Here is a 22,043-nt window from a genome sequence, read left to right as displayed (position 1 = left end):
ACAAGCAGTCGTGCCCAGGGGTGGAAGGGCACAAAAACCATTCAAATGAGGTGTTTTTCAACAGGTTTGTACTCAGCCCCTACCCCAATCCACACCTCAGGTAGATCTTTGAGAGGCTTGTGCCGAAGCACCTAAACCCCTGCTGAAAGACTCCCTGAATAAGAGTGGCTGATGCCATCAGTCTGAGGACAAACACCTAGAGCTCAACATATGCAAGACAATGGACCTGTTAATGGACTTCAGATGGAGCAGGAAGCCCTCAAAAATTCAGCGGCAAGGAATAGAGGTGGTGGATTACTACAAATTCCTGGGAGTACACAACAATGTGGACTGGTTGGATAAAACAAAGGCTTTCTACAGGAAAGGACAGAGAAGACCTTTAGGAGTATCAGTTCTTCAGTGTGTGCACCAGGCTACTACAAGTCTAGACTAGCCAACTCATTGTTCTTTGCAGTGGTTTGCTGGGGTTGTGGTGGCAGCCCTGCCCACCCCCCACCAAACGTTTAAAATGACTGACAGCAGCCTCTCTAATAATGAAAGTAAATTGTAAAAGAAAACACTCATACATTAATACAACACATAATAAAGAACCTGGAAGAGAAAGATGTGACCCACAACTGGTTCATCATAGTTAATAATAATGCAGCGCAGTGAGGCTCCAGATGTTTCATACAGGAGACAGAGCGCAGTGCATTTCAGACACTTCACTGATAAACCACTTGTTAAAATTGGGACCCTTATTTTAACAAACTGTTCACCATTAAATTCAGGAAATAACAGTAGATGAGGTTATTTGAGAATAATATGTCAATTTAGACAGCAGAAAAAATAACTCACACAATCATTGTTGTTCAGATTTAAACAACTTTGAGCACATTGCAGTCCAAGCTCTCCTGCACCCGCAGTGGAGCAATTAAAGAATACTTTTGGAAAAGGGCATGCTGTAAAAATAGACAAAGAAGGACACACCAATTTAATGTGATATAATATATGTAAATTGAAAACCTCAGTATAGAAAAATAAATATAAAAAGCATACTTGCTGAACGGACTCTTAGAGAATGGCAATGAAGTATTCCATTGGTGCACATACTAGAAATAGACCCAAAGAAATCAGAACACAAAAATACAATTTAGTTTCTGTTAATCTCACATACAACACACACTACAATCATGCTAAAACCTTAGTCTAGAAAAACTGATATGAAGTCAAATGAAATTGCAAACAGCTGACTCACCATTGGTCATCTTTCATGCTGATGGACTTTCCTGCCTGGATGTAGACTTCATTATGGTAGCAGGGGCATTTTGCCATGGGGACGCACAAGTCATCTTCATTTAGGTAGAGACCCTCAGAGCAGGAGCAGCCATCCACAGGCAAGAAGTCAGAAGTGCAGCTTTGTTGCTTTTCGCCCAACGATCTACAAGTCAGCTGGCATCTCTGATTTTTGTAAGAGAAGATCTGAGATGCTGGACAGCTCCTTGTGTACTTATCTGTTTGTGCACAATGCAAAGTTGATTACTTAGATAGTTTTATGTCTAACTGATGAAAGGGAAGATGTTCATCAAACTCCAGAAATCATCTCTCAACTTTACCAAAACATAACAAAGAAATAAATACTTACCGCAAACATTCTGTCTCCAGTCTGTCAGGAACACTCCCTTTGATGCACAAGCTCTTGTGTAGGAGGAGAAGACTGCACAGAGGCAGGCCTCACTCTTTTCACAGTTACAGCTAGCGTAAGTACATCGCTGCAGATGAGAGCAAACACGTTTACAAAATTATACTCATCAAAATGTAATTCAGTGAAAGATAAATAGAAAGGTTTTGCTGTACCTTGTAGTACATCTCAGGATCCATCACTGAATGGCACTGTGCAAAGGTACTGTTTGGACTTAGCAGCAAGGCGCACCAGTGTTTGGCGTAATTCTCTAAAAGTGGAGAACAGTTAACTTTAAAATTTTTAATGAGTTCAAATGTGTTGCACTGTTCAATGGGTGTAAATATAACATTACATTACAGAAAAACAGTTTCAAGCAGAGAATAATAGTCAAAGAAATACACATTTACCATTTTCCACACTGAGGGCACAGGGGTCATCAAGTCTTTCCTCTCTGTCTCGGCACATGAAGTTAGCCTTCCAGGAGTTACTAAAAGTTGCTGCTGTTCCCTCCACAATCCCCTGTGGAGTCTTCATGTCATCAGACAGGACCATGTTGTAGTTCCCACATAAACCTAAAGACACCAAATATTTTCATGGTCAATCTTGTCTTTCAGTTTGGCATTTCTTGGCGAACATATATTGAGGATTTTTCATTTTATAAGGTGCATAACAGTATTGTCATAAACTATTGATTTTATTGTAGGTTCGTGCATGTTTTTCCAGTTAGACCCATTTTCATTACAGTTGTATTTTGTTGTCTTCTGTCATTGACTTTTATCCCAGTGGAGTCAACCCTGCTGGCCAAATTAGTTTCACTTTCAAACAAACAACACAAAAATAAAACATCATAATTACTCTAACTTCCTTATCAGATAGACTGTATAATTGAACACCTACAGTCTGTAAGAACTGAATTTACAGTGTATGTCATATGTTATATGTATATAACCATATGACATACGTTTTGATGATACCAATATTTAATTTTAAGACAAATGTAAAACTTACCGCGTGTCTTTGCTCTGTAGCTCTGTACCAAGCTGACATAGACTTGCATGACGGGCACATGCTGGACCTGAATTTGCAACCCAAAACTGGTCTGGAGCAAGATGTGAAAGGATGAAGCATGAAATATGTTGATGTCACCTTTGAATAAAGACAAATACCAAAAACAGTCAGATCATTTGCTGATTTTGATCAATGAAATAAGACAATAATATGTATAATTCAGGGTTTTGTTATTGTGTGACCCACCTGAGTGGTGTGGCAAAGTAAGATTTTGCATATTCTGCCTTACTGTGCCATCTGAAGTGAACGCTAATACCTGAATAAAAACAAAATACATCATTAGAGTGTAGTAGATATCAGTATGAATTTATAAATGACTACTTCTAAACTGACAGGATTTAACTCACGTTGTTTTTGTCATTGTTCAGCAGGATTTTAAGGTTCTTAAGACAAGTGTCAGACTCTAGGTGTCTACATGGCACCAACTGGGCCCGGATGGTAAAATTTGGACTTGCATCATCCTGAAATACACATAGTATGAGCAGAATTAAATACCTAGCAAAATATTTAATCATCAGCAGATTATATATGTGTCACATTTAATAGAAGAAAGCAATGACTGATTCACCTTGCTTTCCACCTTGGCTAGGGTGTAGAAACAGTCTCCATGGAAAGTGTAAGTTTTCCCATCAAATGTAGTTACATGTGAACCCTCTTCAACTGCACATGTAGCAGGAGTCTGAAGGCTCTCACAAGCCCATCTACCCTCAAAACATGTACTGAAACAACCCAAATAATTTGAGTTTACAAAAAGACATGATTAAGGAGTCCAAATACATTTTGTTTACATTATTAAACGTGTAACATACCAATTTTTCCCGACCTGTTGATAAACCTCACCAGGGTTATAGATTTTGTCGTGCTTGCACTGACATTCAGATTGAGCAATGCACCCTCGCATGGAAATATCATCAAACACAGTTCCTGAGATAAACACATGTGACATGAGCAAGACAAAGTGCATATTACAGGTAATAAAACAGGAAACAATGTAGTAAGAAATGTGTGCACATGTAAACACCACTAACCATTAGGACAGAAGCAGCCGTCCATTTTGTGGTCCTCACACAGTGAACTTGTGTCTAGATATTTGCATGTATCCATACAAGGGGAACCACTCTCTTTATAAACCATGTTGAATGGGCACTGTTTAGCTGCGAAGATACGGTACACTTAAAATCCACAGAGAGGCAAAGGGATAGACTACAGAAAAAAGGACTGAGAAAACTAAGACCGATAATGAATGTATCCAGTTAACAGGTCTGTGTAGCTACAGCTTGATATCACCTACAGGCATGGACAAAATTGCTGGTATCCTTCGGTTAAAGAAAGAAAAAACCGCAATGGTCCTGAAATAACCGTTACTGAAAATTAACTGATGACATTGCTTTTGAATTGTGGTTCATCATTTTCAAAAACAAACTAATGAAACTGGCCAGGACAAAAATTATGGTACCCTAAACTTAAAGGTTCAGTGTGTAAGATTTAGTTGCATCTAGTGGCGAGGGTTGTGAATTGCTACCATCTATCCAGTCTACCACTGCCCCCTAACCTTTCAAAGAGCAGAGGACAGCTACGGTGGCTGACAACAGCACAAAAGGTGTCTCTTCTGAGACAGCAGAGAATAGCCAATCAAGAAATGAGGGTTCTTTGGGTATATTTATTAAGAAATTATATTTACTTAATTATTCAGTAAAACTATATGTTATTGTGACTTGGCTGCTGACAGACAACATGGAAAATGTAAGCCAAAAGTGTGAAACACTGTCACTGTTTCTGCACCACAGTCCATTTTTAACCAGAAATTAGATTAGTTTATACAAACATTGACAAGAGAAACACATTAATTCTCTCTGTGATTATGGACCATCGCCAAAACTGCCCGCCAGCAATAATATCCGGCCTGCTGCCAGATTATGGTGCTTTGATGGGGGCAAAAAATATAAATAAATAAATGCTTTGATAGTGGTGCTGAAATAGATCTCAATCACGACAGCAACAGTTACTGACATGTTTTGCCTTGTTTACTGTAATGCAGTATTTGAGTTGAACTGAGCTTTTACTTTGAAAAATTCTGAACGACATTAAAAGAGTCTGTAGCCTGCTTGACACACCTCTGAAAGAGCCATCAGAAAAGGGGATTCCCCAAAAACAGTGCAACACATGCCGTGATCTGAGAAATATTCGCTGCAGAATCCATTTGTTGAAGACAGAAAGCTTATATTCTTATCTGCCATCTAATGATTGAAAAAATTGCTCTGACCCTTGGAGTCTACTACTACTTCTTCTTCTTCTTCTTCTTCTTCTTCTAACATACGTATTCAACATAGTGATGTGTTAGGAGTGTGGTTTGTGTTCATGTTTTCCTGTTTTGGTTCTGTGTTTCTCTGTGTAGCCTTGTTAATTATTTTATTTATTCCACATATCTGTTTTCATGGGTTTGGTTTTGGATTCTGTGTTTCTATAGCTTTATTTGATCTTGTCATGTTTAGAGCTTTGTAGCTAAGTTTAGTCTTTTGTTCATTTGCATGTTTAAGTTTTCTTAGTATCTGTCTTGTCTCTTATTTTAGTTCTAAGCCTTGTAGTTAAGGAAAATCAGGCCCTACCTCACTCAGTATGCCACCCAGCTTCTGGTACAGGCCATGGGTATCTCTTGCCTCGACTATTGCAATGCCTTCCTAGCAGGTCTTCCAGCTTGTGCGGTGAAACCCTTACAAATGGTTCAGAACACAGCAGTGCATCTGGTTTTTGATCTGCCCTAAAGGACTCATGTCACTCCATTACTCAGTGACCTCCCCTGGCACCCCGTGACCTCCAGAATCAAATTTAAGTCACTAATGCTTGCATACAGAGTGACTACTGGGTCTGCACCCATCTACCTAAACTCCATAATACAAACATACGTTTCTTCTTGGCCCCTATGCTCCTCCACTGGCTCTGCCATCCCTTCACACAAAGCAATCCCAGTCCCGGCTATTCTCATCTGTGACACCACGATGGTGGAACGAGCTACCACACGCCATCAGAGCAGGGGCGTCCCTATCTAACTCCAAGAAGCTCTTGAAAACTCATCTCTTTCGAGGAACACTTCCTCTTATAACACCTCTAACTCCTAACCTCTAACATGCACTTCCTGTGCTCTTCTTCTTCTATCCCCTACAATTATCTTGTATTGATGCACTTTTTGATTACTCTTACTTCCTTCCCTAGGTATTTACCCCATTGGTGTGAGATGTACTATGAGCTCTTACTAGTATTTATTGCTGCTCTTACTAGTATGTATTGTCAGTTCTAGATCTGTTTTTGATGCTCTGTTGATGCTTGTATGTTGTTACTAAAATGTAAGTCGCTTTGGATAAAAGCGTCTGCCAAATGAGTAGATGTAAATGTATTTTAGTTCTTAGCCTCAGTTCTTAGTTCTGTGCTTTAGTTCATGTTTAGTGTCACTCCTGGTCTGTGTACTTCTGTGTTTTATTATTTTGATCTGTGTTCTTGGGTGTTTCCGTGTACTTTGCTTCCTGTTTTATTTTGTAATCTTCTGTGCCTAGTGTTCTTGTTAGTTAGTGTATTGTTGTCTTGCTTATTAGTTTGTTACCTCTGCCTTTGTTTTTGTACTTGTGTTTATGGATCTGTGTCGGCTTATGTGTCGGTTTATTCTTTATTACTGTATGTTCTGTATTCGCTTCCTGCCTGGTTGCCTTGCTGTTTCACTGTGTGTCTGTTGTGCCTGATTAGCTCATGTCATTCACTTGAGCACCCCCCCCCCCACTGCTTGTTTGCCTGTGTATATATTTACCTCAGTTTTTCTCAGTCTTTGTCACGTTGTCGTCTATGTTGAGTGTTCTTACATGCTCCCCTGGATGTCTGGTTTATTCCCTCGTTTTGGATTTCTCAGTCAGTGCTTCGTGGATTCCCTGTGGATTATGTTCAGTTTGGATCCCCCTTTGTTTGGACATTTGCCTTGAGCTCCATGTAAGCCTGTTTCAGTTTAAGTTTTGCTTTAATACATTTTTGAACTGCATCCTCGCCTTTTGGTCTGCATTTGGGTCCACACCTCAGTCTTCACTCAGCCTACCCATGACATGATGAGTGTCTGCACTGCCTGAATTCTACAAGAAGTAGAACAAGAAACGTGCTCTGTAGCACTGTTTGTCCGTTTTCAGCTACTGTAGAAACATGACGATGCAAAGTGGTGATGTCCATGGAAGGGCGGTTATGGAGATGTAAATGGCTCATTCAAGGTAATAAAAACATAATGGTCTATCATGTAAGGTGTTTACAAACCACTGAAAACATAGTTATGGATCTTATATTGCATTTGTTGATAGATTCTGAGAAATATTACACACTGAACCTTTAATATTTTGTTGCACAATCTTTTGAGGCAGTCACTGCAATCAAGCAATTTCTGTAACTCTAAATGAGCGTTCTGCACTTGTCAACAGGTATTTTAGTCAACTCCTTATAAGCAACTGCTCCAGGTGTTTCAGGTTTGAAGAGTGCCTTCTCCAGAATGTTTCAGCTCCTTCCACAGATGTTCAATAGGATTTAGATCAGGGCTCATAGAAGGCCACCTCAGAATAGTCCAATGTTTTGCTCTTAGCCATGCCATTAGCTATGTGTTTTGGGTCATTATCCTGTTAGAGGACCCATGACCTGTGTCTGAGACCGAGCTTCCTGACGCTGGGCAGCACATTTCTCTCCAGAATGGCTTGATCTTGAGATTTCATTGTATCCTGTACAGATGCAGCAAAGGAGCCATAAAACATAACCCAGCCTCCTCCGTGCTTCAAAGTAGCTACAGTGTTTTTATTATTATTATTTTTTCCTTTTATATGGTTCATTTTTGCATCTGCGAACACAGAGCTGATGAGACTTGCCAAACAGCTCCAGTTTTGTCTCATCTGTCCAAAAGACATTCTCCCACAAACTTTGTGGCTTGTCAAGTTGCATTTCAAATCCGTGGTGTCCTCCTCAGTCGTCTTCTATTACGTCCACTTTGGCTCAAACAGTCACGGATGGTATGATCTGACCCTGATGTACCTTGACCTTGGAGTTCACCTCTAACATCTGTAGAAGCTGTTCTGGGCTCTTTTGATACCATTCCTATTATACGTCTTACCGATTTGTCATCAATTTTCCTCTTGCAGCCACATTCAGGGAGGTTGGCTACAGTCCCGTGGATCTTAAACATCTGAATAATATGTGCAACTGTAGTCACAGGAACATCAAGGTGCTTGGAGATTGATCTCCTGAGACCGCTCTCTCCTTAGTTTTCTGTGGTCCATGTTCAGTGTGGTACACACCATGACACATGATGCTAATGCTAATGCAGGACACACCTTAGTTTAACATGTCCCTATGGTCAAATTATTTCCTTTTTTCCAGGGGTAACATAATTCTTTTTTTCAGTTAATTTTCCGTAAATTTTAATTTATCACTACTTTTCTCAGTTTCAAGTTATTTCAGGGACCACTGTGGATTCTTCTTTCTTTAATGGAAGAGTACCAACAATTTTGTCCACATCTGTATATATGTTATGTAATTCCACTGATGTTCAAAAATGCTAGATTAAGTAACATCAGTGTTTTGCTTAATATACCAATTTTCTAATGTGCATATTTTACATAAATACTAGTTTAGTGTTGAGCTTTGCTGAGTCTTCATTTTCAGCTTACTAATATGACCAATAAGGGTCATCAATATGGCACCAAAAACACAGAATTGCATGAGAAACTCACCTGTAATACTGCTCTAACAACAGTTACTCCTAACTTTTATTCAGAATACATTTGTAATGATTGGTTTTCAATTCTACTTGTACTATATCTTTACACCAGTAAGTGTACTTAGTTCTTTAGTATTCTTTCCACCCCATACTGTATAAAATGTAAATATTACCACAGAACTGAGGTGTCCTCCAGTTGGGAGGCTGCCCTCCTGCGTGGGAACACTGTCGAGACAACTCCGAAAGCGTGCTGCAGACACAGAAGTCACTTGTACTGTTGTTGCAGCCACACATGTCCTGCACACAGGCCTGGATGTAAGGTTCTGGGTTAATCAGTTTGGTGCAGGAGCTCCAGGACTCTGAATGCAGCATCTTGTCACATGTGGTTTGCTAAAAGGTAAAAATAGATGGGTAATAGAGACAAAGTTACTGTGTTGAAAATGCTACTAAATGTCACTATTGCCAAAACTAGTTGGATAATAAACTCACAAACTCCTTGCATGAATCTGGCACAGTAAAAACCTCCTTTGACTCATCTTCCTCTTCATAAAGGTCTTCACAATCGTCATCTGGATGATGGACTTTCTGATTGTTGCCAAACTCAATGGGGCTCATTTTGCGACCTGCAGTTGATTGTAATTTCAGTGTGAAATGTCAAAGATACAACTGATGACTTATTGTAAAATAGTCTTGAAGTTTAGGTTTCCTAATACTTTAAATACATTTGTTTTCAGTGAATAACAAACCATTAAGAATAAACTCATTGAAGACAGAAACACCATTGAAGTCTCCACATAGTCCACAGGTATGATTAACATAGTCACGATCGAGTTCCACCTACAACAGATACGACAAAGGGTTAAAACAAGTTTTCTTGTTTTATTTTATTGTTAGTTAATCATAAAATACCAAACAATGTAATTTGATACTGTCATAACGTGAGCTACTGTAATCTAAGTAAGATACTACAGCACTCTATTTTCCTTGTTGCACTTCTTTCTCCATCCAGATCCATGCAGATTTGGTTTTATTTGTCTAGGTTTTGAAATACCCCATTTAGTTCTCAGGCCTATTTATTGAGTGGAAAGTAGTTCAAATTAATAATTGCTTTTGATTTTTTTAAATGTAATGTTGCACTGAATGCCACAGATCCCTCCAGCAATAATATTCTAAATCTATTGTTTAAGAGAGCAATGTGTTTACATGTTATATCTTGATTTGTTCTAATAGACAGCAGTATTGAAAATTAAAACTTTTACCATGACTGCATCATCACCATTCCACATGACAGTGATGCCGACTTTGGATTGGAGCTTGATGTAAACCGCATTATTTTCCACTTGTACCCCTGCCTCGTTGTAGGGCATTTTGACACTGGGAAAGAGAGAATGTTGTCTTAATTATAATGCATAAATATAAAAAAAGACTGAATTGTAATTGCTTTCAGACATTTTTCCATTTTGGGGACAAAAAACATCTCTGCTGTTTTTACTTACGGCACGCTGTTCACAGTGACCTGGCTCTTAGTGAGGTGGAATAAAAGGTCATTGATGGTGACCACCACATAACTGACTGTAGGATTTCCATCATTCTCTTTCCTCTTCATGTGTACTGAGAACTCATGGTAGGACTCGTGGCAGTCTGAGGCCAGGTTGTATTCACACAAACCCGGGAACTGGTACACATCACCATCAAATGTCTTGAAGTGCTCTCTTCCCCAAGTGCTGCAGATGCTGCTGACATGGTTGTGAACTGAAAAATGAAAAAAGAAATGTTAGCAGCATTATTTTTACTGTTTTGAAAATAAAATATGTATTAAATGATATATGTCTTATTGCAATGAGATACATCTTCCAGGCTACACCTCCTAAGCATTATTTAGAAGTGAAAAGTTTGAGCATAATAAATATTACAGACAGTGGTGTACATTATACATGCATATGTGGTATGTGGCATAAAAATTTATTTATCATTTATCCAATCTGGAAAACTGTTCCACAGAATCTACAATATTTAGAGACTTACCCTGCCTGGCGGCGATATTGATGACACTGGCAGACAAAGTAAGGAAACACAACCACACAAATCTCCCCTTCATTGTTGCCACTGAGGGCTTTTGATCTTTTGACGTGAAAGAAGGTAACAGTCAGTCTGTACCTGACAGCCCTTTATATTGAGGTTGCTCATCTTTTTTTGCTCCCACCCTCTTTGAGTAGTAATTTAAGATATTTACCAAGATATGGCAAACACAGCTATTGATATTATTTCTGTCTTAAATATCTCTTGATTAAACATGCAGTATTACAACACCCTTCTAGAGAGATTGAAATTGTTTGTTTTGTTATCTTACACTTTAAATGGTAAATGGACTGTCCTTCTACCCCATTTCTAAAAAAAAGTTGATACGTAAAATGTAAATGCAAAGAAAACGTGATGATGGATTTGACAATGAACGCCTTTGTAGCTCGATCACTCAAATCACTTTGACACTGCATGCCACATTCATCCCATTCATACATTGATGGCAGAGGCTACCATGCACGGTGCCAACTGCTCATCAGAATGAAACTAATCATTCACACACATGTGGCACAGTCATCTGGAGCAATTTTGTGTTCAGTATCTTGCCCAAAGACACTTCAACATACAGACTGGAGGAGCCCAGGATCGAACCGCCAAACTTCTTTGCTGAAGTTTTAAAAAACACCACAATACAAGTTACATACATACATACACTACACTGAATTACAAGACCAATGATATAAACATAAAATAGAATTATCACAGTGTCTGACAGTGTGAACAAAAACTTAAATTGTATAAGCTTTGTAAAAGTATAATTTATGGCACTTCTGTTGTATTGGATTGCATTAGATTATACAGGTGTACCTAATAAAGTGGCCAGTGTGTGCACAGTATCTAATCATACTGGTTATGATTTGCGGAGAATGGCCTTCACAGTTCAAATTACTTGTTCTAAGAACAATCCTCAGGACTTAGTGGTACTATACAAAAATCTCTTATAGAAAAAGACATCTGAATAATTTAACAGACATAGAAGCCATATCCATTTCGTGCAGTGTTTTTTGTTTCACTAGATTTACTAAAATAAAATAAAAACAATCCTACAGGTATATATTTTGGACAATGTCTTTACATGGTATTTTTGTTAAAATTAGGGCTGGCCACGTTAACGCATTAATTAATTAATTAACACAGTTTTTATTTATCATTATTAGTTTGAAAGTCCCTTGCTCACTGGCTCTGAATAGTCAAACCATGGGTCACAAGAGGGGCGGGATGTTGATCAGCCTGCAAATCACCCACCCAAACAAGCAGTGGAGGGAGGCTTCGGCAGACTACGCTGTCATCTTTTTCCATATTTTTCCACCCACGATCCGTTATCATGGCAGCAGGTGAGCCGCTTGCTTGTTAATGATCCAGCCTATCAAACAACTAAAACAGCCAAAACCAACATCTGCACCCTGTGTTCAATGTTACCTGGTCTGTGCTTGTAAAATATCCACCGCGACTGGTAACGTCATTTCAAGTTTTTAACGGATTGAAGTCTGCGCGAGTGAACACGCACACGCTCATTGGTAGAGGGCTCCGCCCTCTACTGGACTCTATGGATACAGTGGGTGTAGCCCGATGACTGTCTGCCCAGTAAGGGCCAAGATGCCATTGTGCAGATCTCTTCGACACACACCCCACTGAAAAAGGGTCGTAGACACTTCCATACTTCTGAGTGGCAGGCTCTTCTTGGACAGGGTTTTACTGACTGCACTATCACTGAAACAGACGAACAGCTGACCAGCGCATCGAATGGGGGCTGTGTGCTCTACATAGGACGTTAGCCTAGCACACATGGACAACAGATGCACTCTCACCTCCCTGCTCCCTAAGTGGGGTAGAGGGGTAGAAAGCATCCAGATTTATTGTCCTGGACCTGAACATGCTCCTTACGTTCTTAAGAACAAAGGAGGTGTGTTGTCTCAATCTGGCTGCACTGTGGACACCAAGAACCAGCATGCAGATAGGGTGAACCGACAGGCACACAGCTCACTCACCTTCTTAGCAGAGGCGAGAGTAAGGTGCAGGGCTATTCAAGAGATAGAATTTTTAATGAGGACTGCTCCAGGGGCTCATAAGGTGCAGATATTAGAGCCACCAACACAAGCAGCAAGTCCTACTGAGGACCGAGAGACACGACACCGATCGCTGTCTTCTCACACCCTGCAGAAAGCATATCACGAGGGAGTGGGTGAAGACTGTTCTGTCACCAAATCCCCTGTGACAGGAGAGATAGCTGCAGCGCGACTGCCCCTTCTCCATCAGACCTTGCAGGAAAGAGAAAACGCATCCCACCGAACAGGTAGGCAGATCTGTCTCCCTCTCAATGCATCAACGCTGAAAGCCCAACCACTTAGCTTTACAGCGAGACTGCCCGCCGTTTGGATGGTCTGTGCAACCTCAGCGGATAGACCAGCCTTAGTCTGTGTCTCCACAATTTTAGGAGAAAAACCTGGAGAGGCTGGTCCAACACCAGCATTGTGCATATGAGCCCCCCAGACCATAGGTACAGGCCAGGGCTCTGTCACTGTAGGCTGCGTCACTTCTACCAGAATGATGAACGACCGTTCCCGCCTCACCTAACTGGAGGGATGAGATGGGGTGGGGGGGACGCAAACAACAGCCCTTCTGGCAATGGCGCGTGTCTAACGCGTCCATCCCCAAGGGTGGGCTGTCCTGTGGCTGAATTGAGAACCACAGCGGGCAGTGGGTGTTGGCAAACAGATCCACCTCCACTCTCCCGAATCAAGCTCAGATCTGCTGAACCACATTGTTGTGCGGTCTCCACCAGCTCGGTTGGGGGCCAGCCCTCGACAAGAGGTCAGCCACCGCCGTTCACCATGCATCACCTTTGTCTCTTGAGGTCCAGATGCAGGCTGGCAAACCAACATTGTAGCCGTCGCATGTGCAGCTAGACCAGAGGGACCACCTGATGGACTACTGCCCTGAGGCCCAACAGCAGCATCACTGACAGCTGTCCCCTGCTGCAGCCTGTGGACCACCAAGTGACGTGCACAAGCGATACGCTCTTGGAGTGTCTCAGAATGCTGTCCACCCAGCTTGTTAGCATGCAGCGGCGTCGCCATTCTGCATGAAAATGTGTACATGTGAACAACGCATCTTTGGTACTCTCCACCGCCAAACTTTCCATAAATGGAAGTTTAGCCCAAGGGGGGGCCGACGTCGAACGGGCCATAGTGTCCCTGAACGCACCAGGGACGGTTGCTCCCTGGTGTCCTTGAATGCACCACAGCTCGCTGCTCCAATGATGGAGGAGAATGCTCTTTAGGAATGTACTGTATTTAATCAGTTGAACATTCACAGCATTTTCAGTGTGTACACAGCAGCACATGAAACACAAATAAATGCTGGACACATAACGGAGGGAGGATGTCTGGTGGTGTGCATCAGCCTCTGTCCCGTCACCCTTTATTTGTTTTTGTTTTTTTAATAAATAATAAGGCTTAGACTTCAAGAATGAAATGTGTTTCTAATAAACAGTTTAACATTCACAAGTATCACCACAGTGTACACACAAGCAGCACCTTAGAACATTGGCTTCGTGAACACAAGGCTGCAGGGCGAACCCTTAGCCTCGCCCCAGGAGTTAACGTTAGCTCTTTGATGAGAGAAGTTAACTTAGCTCTTTGAGGAATGTAATTAACATGTTTTACTCAAAAAACGGTTCCCACATTCTCAAAAGCCTTACCATAGTTTTACACAAGCTGCACATGTAAAACAATGGCGTCTTGAATACCAGACAGGGGATTGTGGCAGCCTCAGCAGGCCTTTCTCGCTCCCTAACGGTCATCGATAAAATCGATTCATAAAATGCTTCGACACAAATTCTTTGCATCGATGCTTCATTTAATCCATGTAACTAGCACAGTGTTTCGCAGGGACATTTATTACTGTCGCACATCACGTTTACACTATGAACACGACGTGATTATGATGGAGCTGTTAATAGCTGGGGGAAGAGAGAGAAAACAGTGAGGGACAAAAAAGAAAGTGTCCAAATTATTTCAAGCTAAAGAAAAAAACAACTCTGTAATGTTACCGTCCGTCCATCGTAAGACGAAACTTTTGTTGTCTTGGCAACAGCACGACGGCGCCTTATCAGAAAGCAGCCAGTGTTCTGCCAGCGGACTACAGACAAGGTAACAGTAACAGCAACTTTAGCATTTAAACTGAAATCATGATTGATTGTTGAAGGCTAACCAAAGTAAGCTGCAGTCCTCAGGTGAAAATGTGCACACGCGTTTGTTCTCCTTTTTGGGCCATGAGTTGTAACCTCACAGTCAAGAGTTAACTGAGTGTTGGGGAGCTGCACCTTTTAACTCCCCTGCAGCTCTCTCTGTAGCTCAGACAATCCCTGCTACCTGCGTGTAGCCCCCCACGCCCAAGCAAAAGTGCTTCTTAAACGACGCATCGATGAATCATTGAAATAAACTATAGACGCTTTGAATACTAAAATCATCATTAGCTGCAGCCCTACAAGCTATAATGATAAATTAGGGACCTATTTTGCAAAGCCAATACCTCATAAAATAAATAATAAGGCCCATATTAAGGAAAATTACATTATACTGTGTTTCACATTACTGTTGGTTTGCGTGTGCTGGAAAATGTTGCATGAACTGGATTGTGAATAGCACAATGTGCAAGTAATTCTACATCCTTGATTACTGTCATGCTCTACCTGCAGTGTCAACTTGAAATACATGAGCTACTATCACATTGACAGAATGATAATATTGTTTATGCTACTCGTACTGTAACACAAAGCAATTCACAATGACTCTAATTCACCAATTCTCTCTCTCTCTCGCTTACACACACACACACACACACACAGAGGTCCTGGCCTGGTAATCAGGAGCCACTCCTAAGCCATACTGTAGGCGGAAGAAACTATTTGTTGTTGTCGAAATTCTTCTGATAATGAGTATCAAATTAAAGAGTATCAAATTTAATGGCTTGCAGCTGAGTGGTATTAAAAATAAATCAATTAAACCTACCTAATTTGTCATTTGACACTTTTAAGTAGAAAATAAAGTAAAATTCCTAAGACTTCCTAAGAAAAAATTTTCCTAAACTCTCCACACAAATCCCGTCATTTCTCATTGCCTACACCATGTGGTCATTGAGAAAGCACTGACATTCTATATTGTTCACTCAATCAGCACAGGTTGAGCTCAATTAGCACACAACTACCCAGGTGGAAACAAACAGTCAAAATTGATGGCACACCAATTAGAAGCTTCATCAGATATATAAAAGGGCCAGAGTCAGTTAATTCAGTTTTGGAACAATAGATCCAGAGAAATCTGAAGGAAAAGGTAGAGGACACCAGAGAGGAGGAAGAGTAAGAGGAGGAGGAAACGCAGTATGAAGAACTAGACATGATAAAAACTCTGCAAATTCAAGTAGAAATTCAGAATATCAACCGGGTGCGCGATACAAATAAAATTGGCTGCAGAGTTTTCCAGGTAGGATGTGAAAGAGTAAGCAGAAGACTTTCAAATGATTTGAAATTTTGTTTAGGTTTAGGATTGATCAACAGGCTTGTGTCGAAGATGCAACTCCACCACCTCGTCCAGTACCTCGAGGAATATGAGTATTGGTCTGACTGGGAGGAGTAGATTCATTAAGACTAACATATTCATCATGATACAAACAAGTTTCTGTAAGACAAAACAGATCTATAAAATATTCCGATATTATTTTGTTAACCAGTACTGCTTTGGAAGCAAGGTTATGTTCAAAATTCCACACTTGACTTGAGCTTAATTGTGACCTGAAAATAGGATGTTTGAGGAATTGGGTAAGAGGCTGTTTGTATGTGGTCTACCCTTCTTCCAAAAGAGCAGTAGCAAATGGTATAGACTGAAATAACAAAAAGTATCGGTTTCTGTCAGAACATATTTCTGTAAAGATAAAATCCATCCAAAAATTAAAGTTCAATTACCTGGCTATTCTGTCTGTTATCTTCAGTTTTGTCACTTTGTCATTCGGTTATACAATAGTCCAGATGTTCTGGTTGTCATAATGTGCGGAATCTGAAAAAGAAAGGCCACAATTGAAATGATATTTTATGATTAAAACATCATATAATATATATTTTATTAGGATGAACATTTTATCTAAAAGCAATGAAACACTGTTGAATTGTAGCATTTACCACACATACAGTACATATGAACTTCATGGGCAACAATGACAAACATATCGTCAGTTTCCCAAATAAAATGGGACATCAATTTGTAGCTCTATTTGCTCTAGGTATTTACAGAATGATACACGCTCTAAAGAGGGTACACATGTATAGCTACTGTGTATATGCAGGTTTGTACATACCTTACAGCACAGTATACAGTATATGATTCTCAGTGTGGCTTAACATTTGAAGGGCCTGTGGTGAAGCACTTAATGTCAATCAAAGGTCTATACAAGAAAGCTACTTTTATGTAGTAGCTGTAAAATGCAAAAGGGCACCATGTCACACACCAACAAGACTCTTCAGCAAGCCAACATTAGGTATAAGCATCAGCTAGTTCGATATTCTCAGTATGAATATCGTGGCAGAAGCTGGATCGATGGAGTGCAGAGCAGGTGGCCAGAGTCTAAAGAGCAGAGCAGTAGGCCAGCGACAGGAGGACCACAGAGCTGGCCAACAGAAGACCCAGCTGGGTGCTGGCCGAGACGGTCCACTGATGACCTGGGAGGTCTGGCTTGATGTCAGTGGAGAGGGCCGACTGGAGGTCTGACTAGACGTCGGCAGGCACAGCCAACTGGGGATCAGGCAGGACGTCTGTAGGCAGAGCTGACTGGGATTCAGGTTGGACATCGTCAGGGATGACTGGAGACAGCCAACTGGTGATCTGGATGTTGTGGCTGCTGGTCTGTCATGTAGCTGGACAGCCAGGTCTCGGTGGTGGTGGACAGCTGAGACTCTGTTGCACTGGAAATAGCAAACAATATTGGCTGGATGTCAGCTTGTTCACTCAACTTCTTATAGAATTAAGGGGATACAGCATCAGGACAGACAGGCGGTGGCCTAGCTAATTCAGGACGGGCACACTGCAGGCTAACAATCCCAATAGCAATCAACTAAAGTGCAGGCTGGTGGCTAGCAGGCCAGGGTGAAGGCTGGAGGATAGCAGACTGGGATGCAGGAGGACTAATAAAGTCCTTTTCATACCAAGGTAGCAATTTCTCCAACCAAGGCTTGGAAGATACTGCTCGGCGTGCCAGTGACAAGGCTGCTTACCAGTGCTCAACACTGGAGGTGTTTTACCACTCATTATGTCACCGTATGTTGTTCTTTTGAAATTGATCTACCGTCTGAGTATATAATGGGTGAGTTTGTTTTGTAATGGCTGGTGTGTGCGGTGCAACAGCGGAAGGATCCAAATACAGATCATCCAGACAAAAATGAAGATTTTCAGAGACTGAAGAAATCAACTGACAGGCAGGTACTGGGTGGCAGGTCCAGGTGGCCAGAAAACAGACCCATAAACAACAATTTTTTACAGTAACTTTGACAGTCAGGTGTAAATGAAAACATATGTACAACTGGGCTGAGAAGGGGGAAATAGGAAACAGGTGAGTGTGTAGGCAGGAAAAGCTGGGCAACTGCAGGGATGATGAGGGAAAGTGGTTAAGGCAGAGCAGGAGGGAGTGGCTGGAGTCAGAGATATGGTTTGGGCAGGTGGAAAAGTCAAAAGACATTTGTTGGAAAGGCAGAGAAGTGCAGTGGGATTGCGGCTATTTGTTGCTCCACCTGTCAGACTGCTTGAGCCTCCCTTCCTGCTTGCTCTCCTCTCATTGTAAATGATTAACTAGGCGCTTGTCACTTCCCATCTGAAAAGGACTTTAGTGCTGGCTAGCTTTGAAAACTGACAGACCACTGAATCGTTGACCCATGTGTCTTCCAGTTAAGAAACATTAGGTAAACTCAGGTCTGTTGTATCACAACCTGAGCTAGAGATGACCTTCAAGCTTTTATATCATCCCAGCTAGAGCACTGACTTTGCCTTTTCACCTGCAGCAAGTCTTCTCTGGACCAACTACAAATGGTCCAGAACACTACTGGAAGGTAGTGGTCCAGGTCCAGCAGGATGACTCACATCTCACTTATCTAATTTTCTTTACATTGACTTCCCATCAAGTTGTTTTCACTTATAGAGCCCTGCATTGTCATTTAATTGTGTACATCTCTGACTAGCTGCTCCACCCTTATATCACCAATAGGTCTTCTGACCAGGGCTTATTGGTTTTCCCTCACGGTCTAATGAAAACAAAAAGTGGTTTCTGTTGACGCCTTCAAAAAGCAGAAGACTCATTTCGTGCTGTCTAGTGTTTGTCATTTTGTGTTTTTTAAGGTCTTTGTTGCTTATATTTGTTTTTACTTTTTATGGTCTTATTTTTATAATTTTACTTTTGTGAAGCACTTCATGACCTTGCTCTCTGAAGGTGCTATATTAAATAAACTAACTTAATTGTACTTACTTACTTTTAAACCACCTCAGTGACAGTCATTTCAGTTTGTTTGTGGAATGATGAAACAAGATGGAAATTAAACAGTATTATGTCAACATATGTAAACAGTCCAACCTCTTATTAAAACTGGTTCAGGGTAATTTGGCGAATCGACTGTCCTCCTTGAATCAACACAATACATCCTCACAATGCAGCTGTCTACCTATGGGAGTGGTCCAAAGCCATGTTTGCCCTTGGAGGAGAACCCATGTGTACATGAGTACATTAGAGTAGCAAAATAACTTTATATTCCGCTTTCGTTTCCAAGAACCCCAGATAAAACAATGTGTGCACACAGTTCAGCAAACAGCATATTATACATGTCTATGATACTAAACATGCTGCGATGGGAGCCATGCCACCAGCTTGCGATTACAGTTTTTCTCAATTGCTTAAACACATTTCTTGAAATTATGCCTCTTTTTCTCGAAACTCTAAACACAAATCCACAACATCTCTCCCAATTCCCCAAACATCCTATTTTCAGGTCAAAATGAATCTCTTCACTCAAAACCCTTCAATCTTGCTGAAAAACTAAACTTTGCCCTCAGACATGACACACAAGCCCTCAAAAACACACACACACTGCAACACAGTTTAACACACTGGTGAGATAAATACAAAACAATACTACAAAAACTGGTTATAAGTCAGTAAAAGAAAAGAGAAAAAAAAGGTATAACAAATGTAACCATTTGCACAGTTTTTATTTCCTAGTGTACTTTACAGTACAACACACCAAACAACAAATTTTTCTGCCCCATTGTCTAGTCTTTGGTCTGGGACAGGACAGAGATTCTCATACTCTACGTCCTCCTCCTCCTCCTCCTCATCTTCCTCCTATCCCATCTCCTCCTCTAACTCCTACTGTTCCTCTTCCTTCACCTCTTCCTCCTCTCCATACTGCTCTTTCTCCTCCTCCTCCTCCTCCACCTCTTTTTCAAATATCTCTGGATCCATTGGTCCAAAACTAAATAAACTGACTCTGGCCCTTTTCTATTGAAGGTTCTGGTTGGTGTGTTATCATTTATGACTGTTTGTGTTTCCACCTGGGTAGTTGTGTGCTAACTGAGCTCAACCTATGCTGACTTGAGTGAACAATATTGAATGTTAGTGTTTTATTTTAAAAAAATTGATAGTTAAAATAATAATAGTTTAAAAGCCTGGTTATATTGTTTAAGCAATTAAGAGAAACTGTAATAACCTTATTATATCTGTATTAGATATGTTGTAATATTGTAAAATAATAGCTTGAGATGAAGCTTTGGAAGTGACTCGCGTTGTGAGCAGCAGAGATGAAAGTCTTAGGTATGTAGAGTAATGAAATGTTTTCCGGAATTAATTATTGACAACTGGAATATTTTTCTACTGCTATAGTCAGCAGTACCACTTGATATTTACCTTATACTATGTGTATATAAGTTCTAATAGACTGTACTGTTTAGATTATTTGATGTCTTCTCATAATTTATCTATTGTTTTTGTTTTCTTGTTAAGATGTAAGATGTAATAATATGTAATATAGTAGGTGTGGAGAAAAATCGATACAGCATATTATTATCCGTTGCAGTATTGTTTCAATACACAGAGGTCAAGTATCGATCTTTTATAATTTAGATTGTACATAAGAATTTTACTTTTTGGTACTATAATAATAAAATCAATTGCTTTTTCAGTCCACAAGAAAAAGAGTTTTCTTTTGGTGACACAATTTGAAGTTGGAAAAAAGGTAATAAATTGCAATATATTGAAATATGTTGAAAATCGCAATATCGTATCGTGACATAAGTATCGTGATAATATCTGATGATTCCCACCCCTATAATAGAGACATGGCATTATAGTTTTTTTACAACTGCTTACACAGAAAAACTTTACATGTCACACAATTTTTGAAACCTCTCACTCAAAGAGCAAAACCTCATCTCAAATCTCAATAAAACATTAGCTATTTCTCAGCCTTTCGCTCAGTTTTCAATTGCATAAAACATTTTTTTCAAAATACTATACACAATTCTCTACCTAAGACACAAAAATCGAACAGGAAGTGACTCGCTTTCCTTTTCAAAACACTACCAATGAAAATGCTACACTTACTCACCAGGTCTCACACCCACTCCTCACATGTGCAAACACAAACTGCTTTACTGATCACTTACCAATCAATGCTTTAGTATAAAGTAAAACTATATTTTTAGGTCTACTGTATACTACTGTTTTGAACAATGGATGCCAACAATGGACAGAGAGCTAGGGGAGTAGAAGGGAGAGGCAAGGGACAACAATGAGGACAAGTTCAAGGAGGAAGTGTTGGAAAAGGAGGAGGACGAGGGCAAAGAAGTGAGAGCCATTACTGATGAGTTCAGGGCCACACTGATTGATCATGTGATCAACCATAGGTTGACAATGAGTGAAGCTGGGCTGAAGGTGATGACACAAAGAGTAACTTTTAGAGCAATCGTGCAGGGCAATGTTGCCGTCAATGGTAATGAGTAAAGATTACTACCGTAATCCATTTCCCCCACCACTCCGCCACCCGCCCTGCACCGCCGCTATCCGTTCAAAACATAGTCGGACTTGCAACTAGCAAGATTGCCCAGCAACATTGCTCAAAAAGTTGCCCCGTGTATCATCAGCTTGAGATTCCAGCCCAACTTTGTTGTGGTGGCAGCCCGGCTGACGGTGAGTGTCCTGGTTTTTTCTGCTTTTTATCAGTTTTTCTGCTTTTTCCCTTGGTTTCTGGTTCTCTGCCCGCCTCTCTGTGTTTTCTCCCCCGTGTGCTCTCTCTCCCTCTGCTCCTGAGCCCAGCCAACTACCTGCACCTGCAACCCATCATCCACCTCGTCAGCCTGCCACACCTGCCAGTAATCAACCTCATCCCAGCCTGTATTTCAACCCCGGTTCTCCACACCATCCTTGCTTGATCGTCGTTGCTCCATACCTGGTGCCACTCCTGTGTTCAGGCTT

At 40.7% G+C, this 22,043-nt stretch overlaps 1 protein-coding gene across 1 annotated transcript in view; it reads right to left on the bottom strand.

The window, feature by feature from the left end:
• Positions 1 to 10,557, bottom strand: part of LOC123961590 (mucin-5AC-like) — a gene marked incomplete at its 3' end in the record, with an annotated part of 32,462 nt that extends 21,905 nt beyond the window's left edge. The window contains exons 1-16 of the mRNA XM_046037082.1: positions 10,485 to 10,557; positions 9,956 to 10,211; positions 9,719 to 9,833; positions 9,206 to 9,296; positions 8,949 to 9,082; positions 8,633 to 8,849; positions 3,760 to 3,885; positions 3,541 to 3,655; positions 3,312 to 3,450; positions 3,079 to 3,192; positions 2,918 to 2,987; positions 2,672 to 2,809; positions 2,071 to 2,235; positions 1,837 to 1,931; positions 1,625 to 1,751; positions 1,238 to 1,493 (exon numbers count right to left, since the gene is read on the bottom strand). Of these exons, the coding sequence (XP_045893038.1) occupies positions 1,238 to 1,493; positions 1,625 to 1,751; positions 1,837 to 1,931; positions 2,071 to 2,235; positions 2,672 to 2,809; positions 2,918 to 2,987; positions 3,079 to 3,192; positions 3,312 to 3,450; positions 3,541 to 3,655; positions 3,760 to 3,885; positions 8,633 to 8,849; positions 8,949 to 9,082; positions 9,206 to 9,296; positions 9,719 to 9,833; positions 9,956 to 10,211; positions 10,485 to 10,557 (2,231 nt within the window). The remainder of the gene's footprint in view (positions 1 to 1,237; positions 1,494 to 1,624; positions 1,752 to 1,836; positions 1,932 to 2,070; positions 2,236 to 2,671; positions 2,810 to 2,917; positions 2,988 to 3,078; positions 3,193 to 3,311; positions 3,451 to 3,540; positions 3,656 to 3,759; positions 3,886 to 8,632; positions 8,850 to 8,948; positions 9,083 to 9,205; positions 9,297 to 9,718; positions 9,834 to 9,955; positions 10,212 to 10,484) is intronic.
• Between the last annotated feature and the right edge of the window lie 11,486 nt (positions 10,558 to 22,043).

The sequence above is a fragment of the Micropterus dolomieu genome, linkage group LG22 (genome assembly GCF_021292245.1).
Source record: "Micropterus dolomieu isolate WLL.071019.BEF.003 ecotype Adirondacks linkage group LG22, ASM2129224v1, whole genome shotgun sequence".
NCBI classification, from domain to species: Eukaryota; Metazoa; Chordata; class Actinopteri; order Centrarchiformes; family Centrarchidae; genus Micropterus; species Micropterus dolomieu.
The sequence above is the reverse complement of the archived record's forward strand: the minus strand, read 5'-3'. Positions and strand labels throughout refer to the sequence as shown.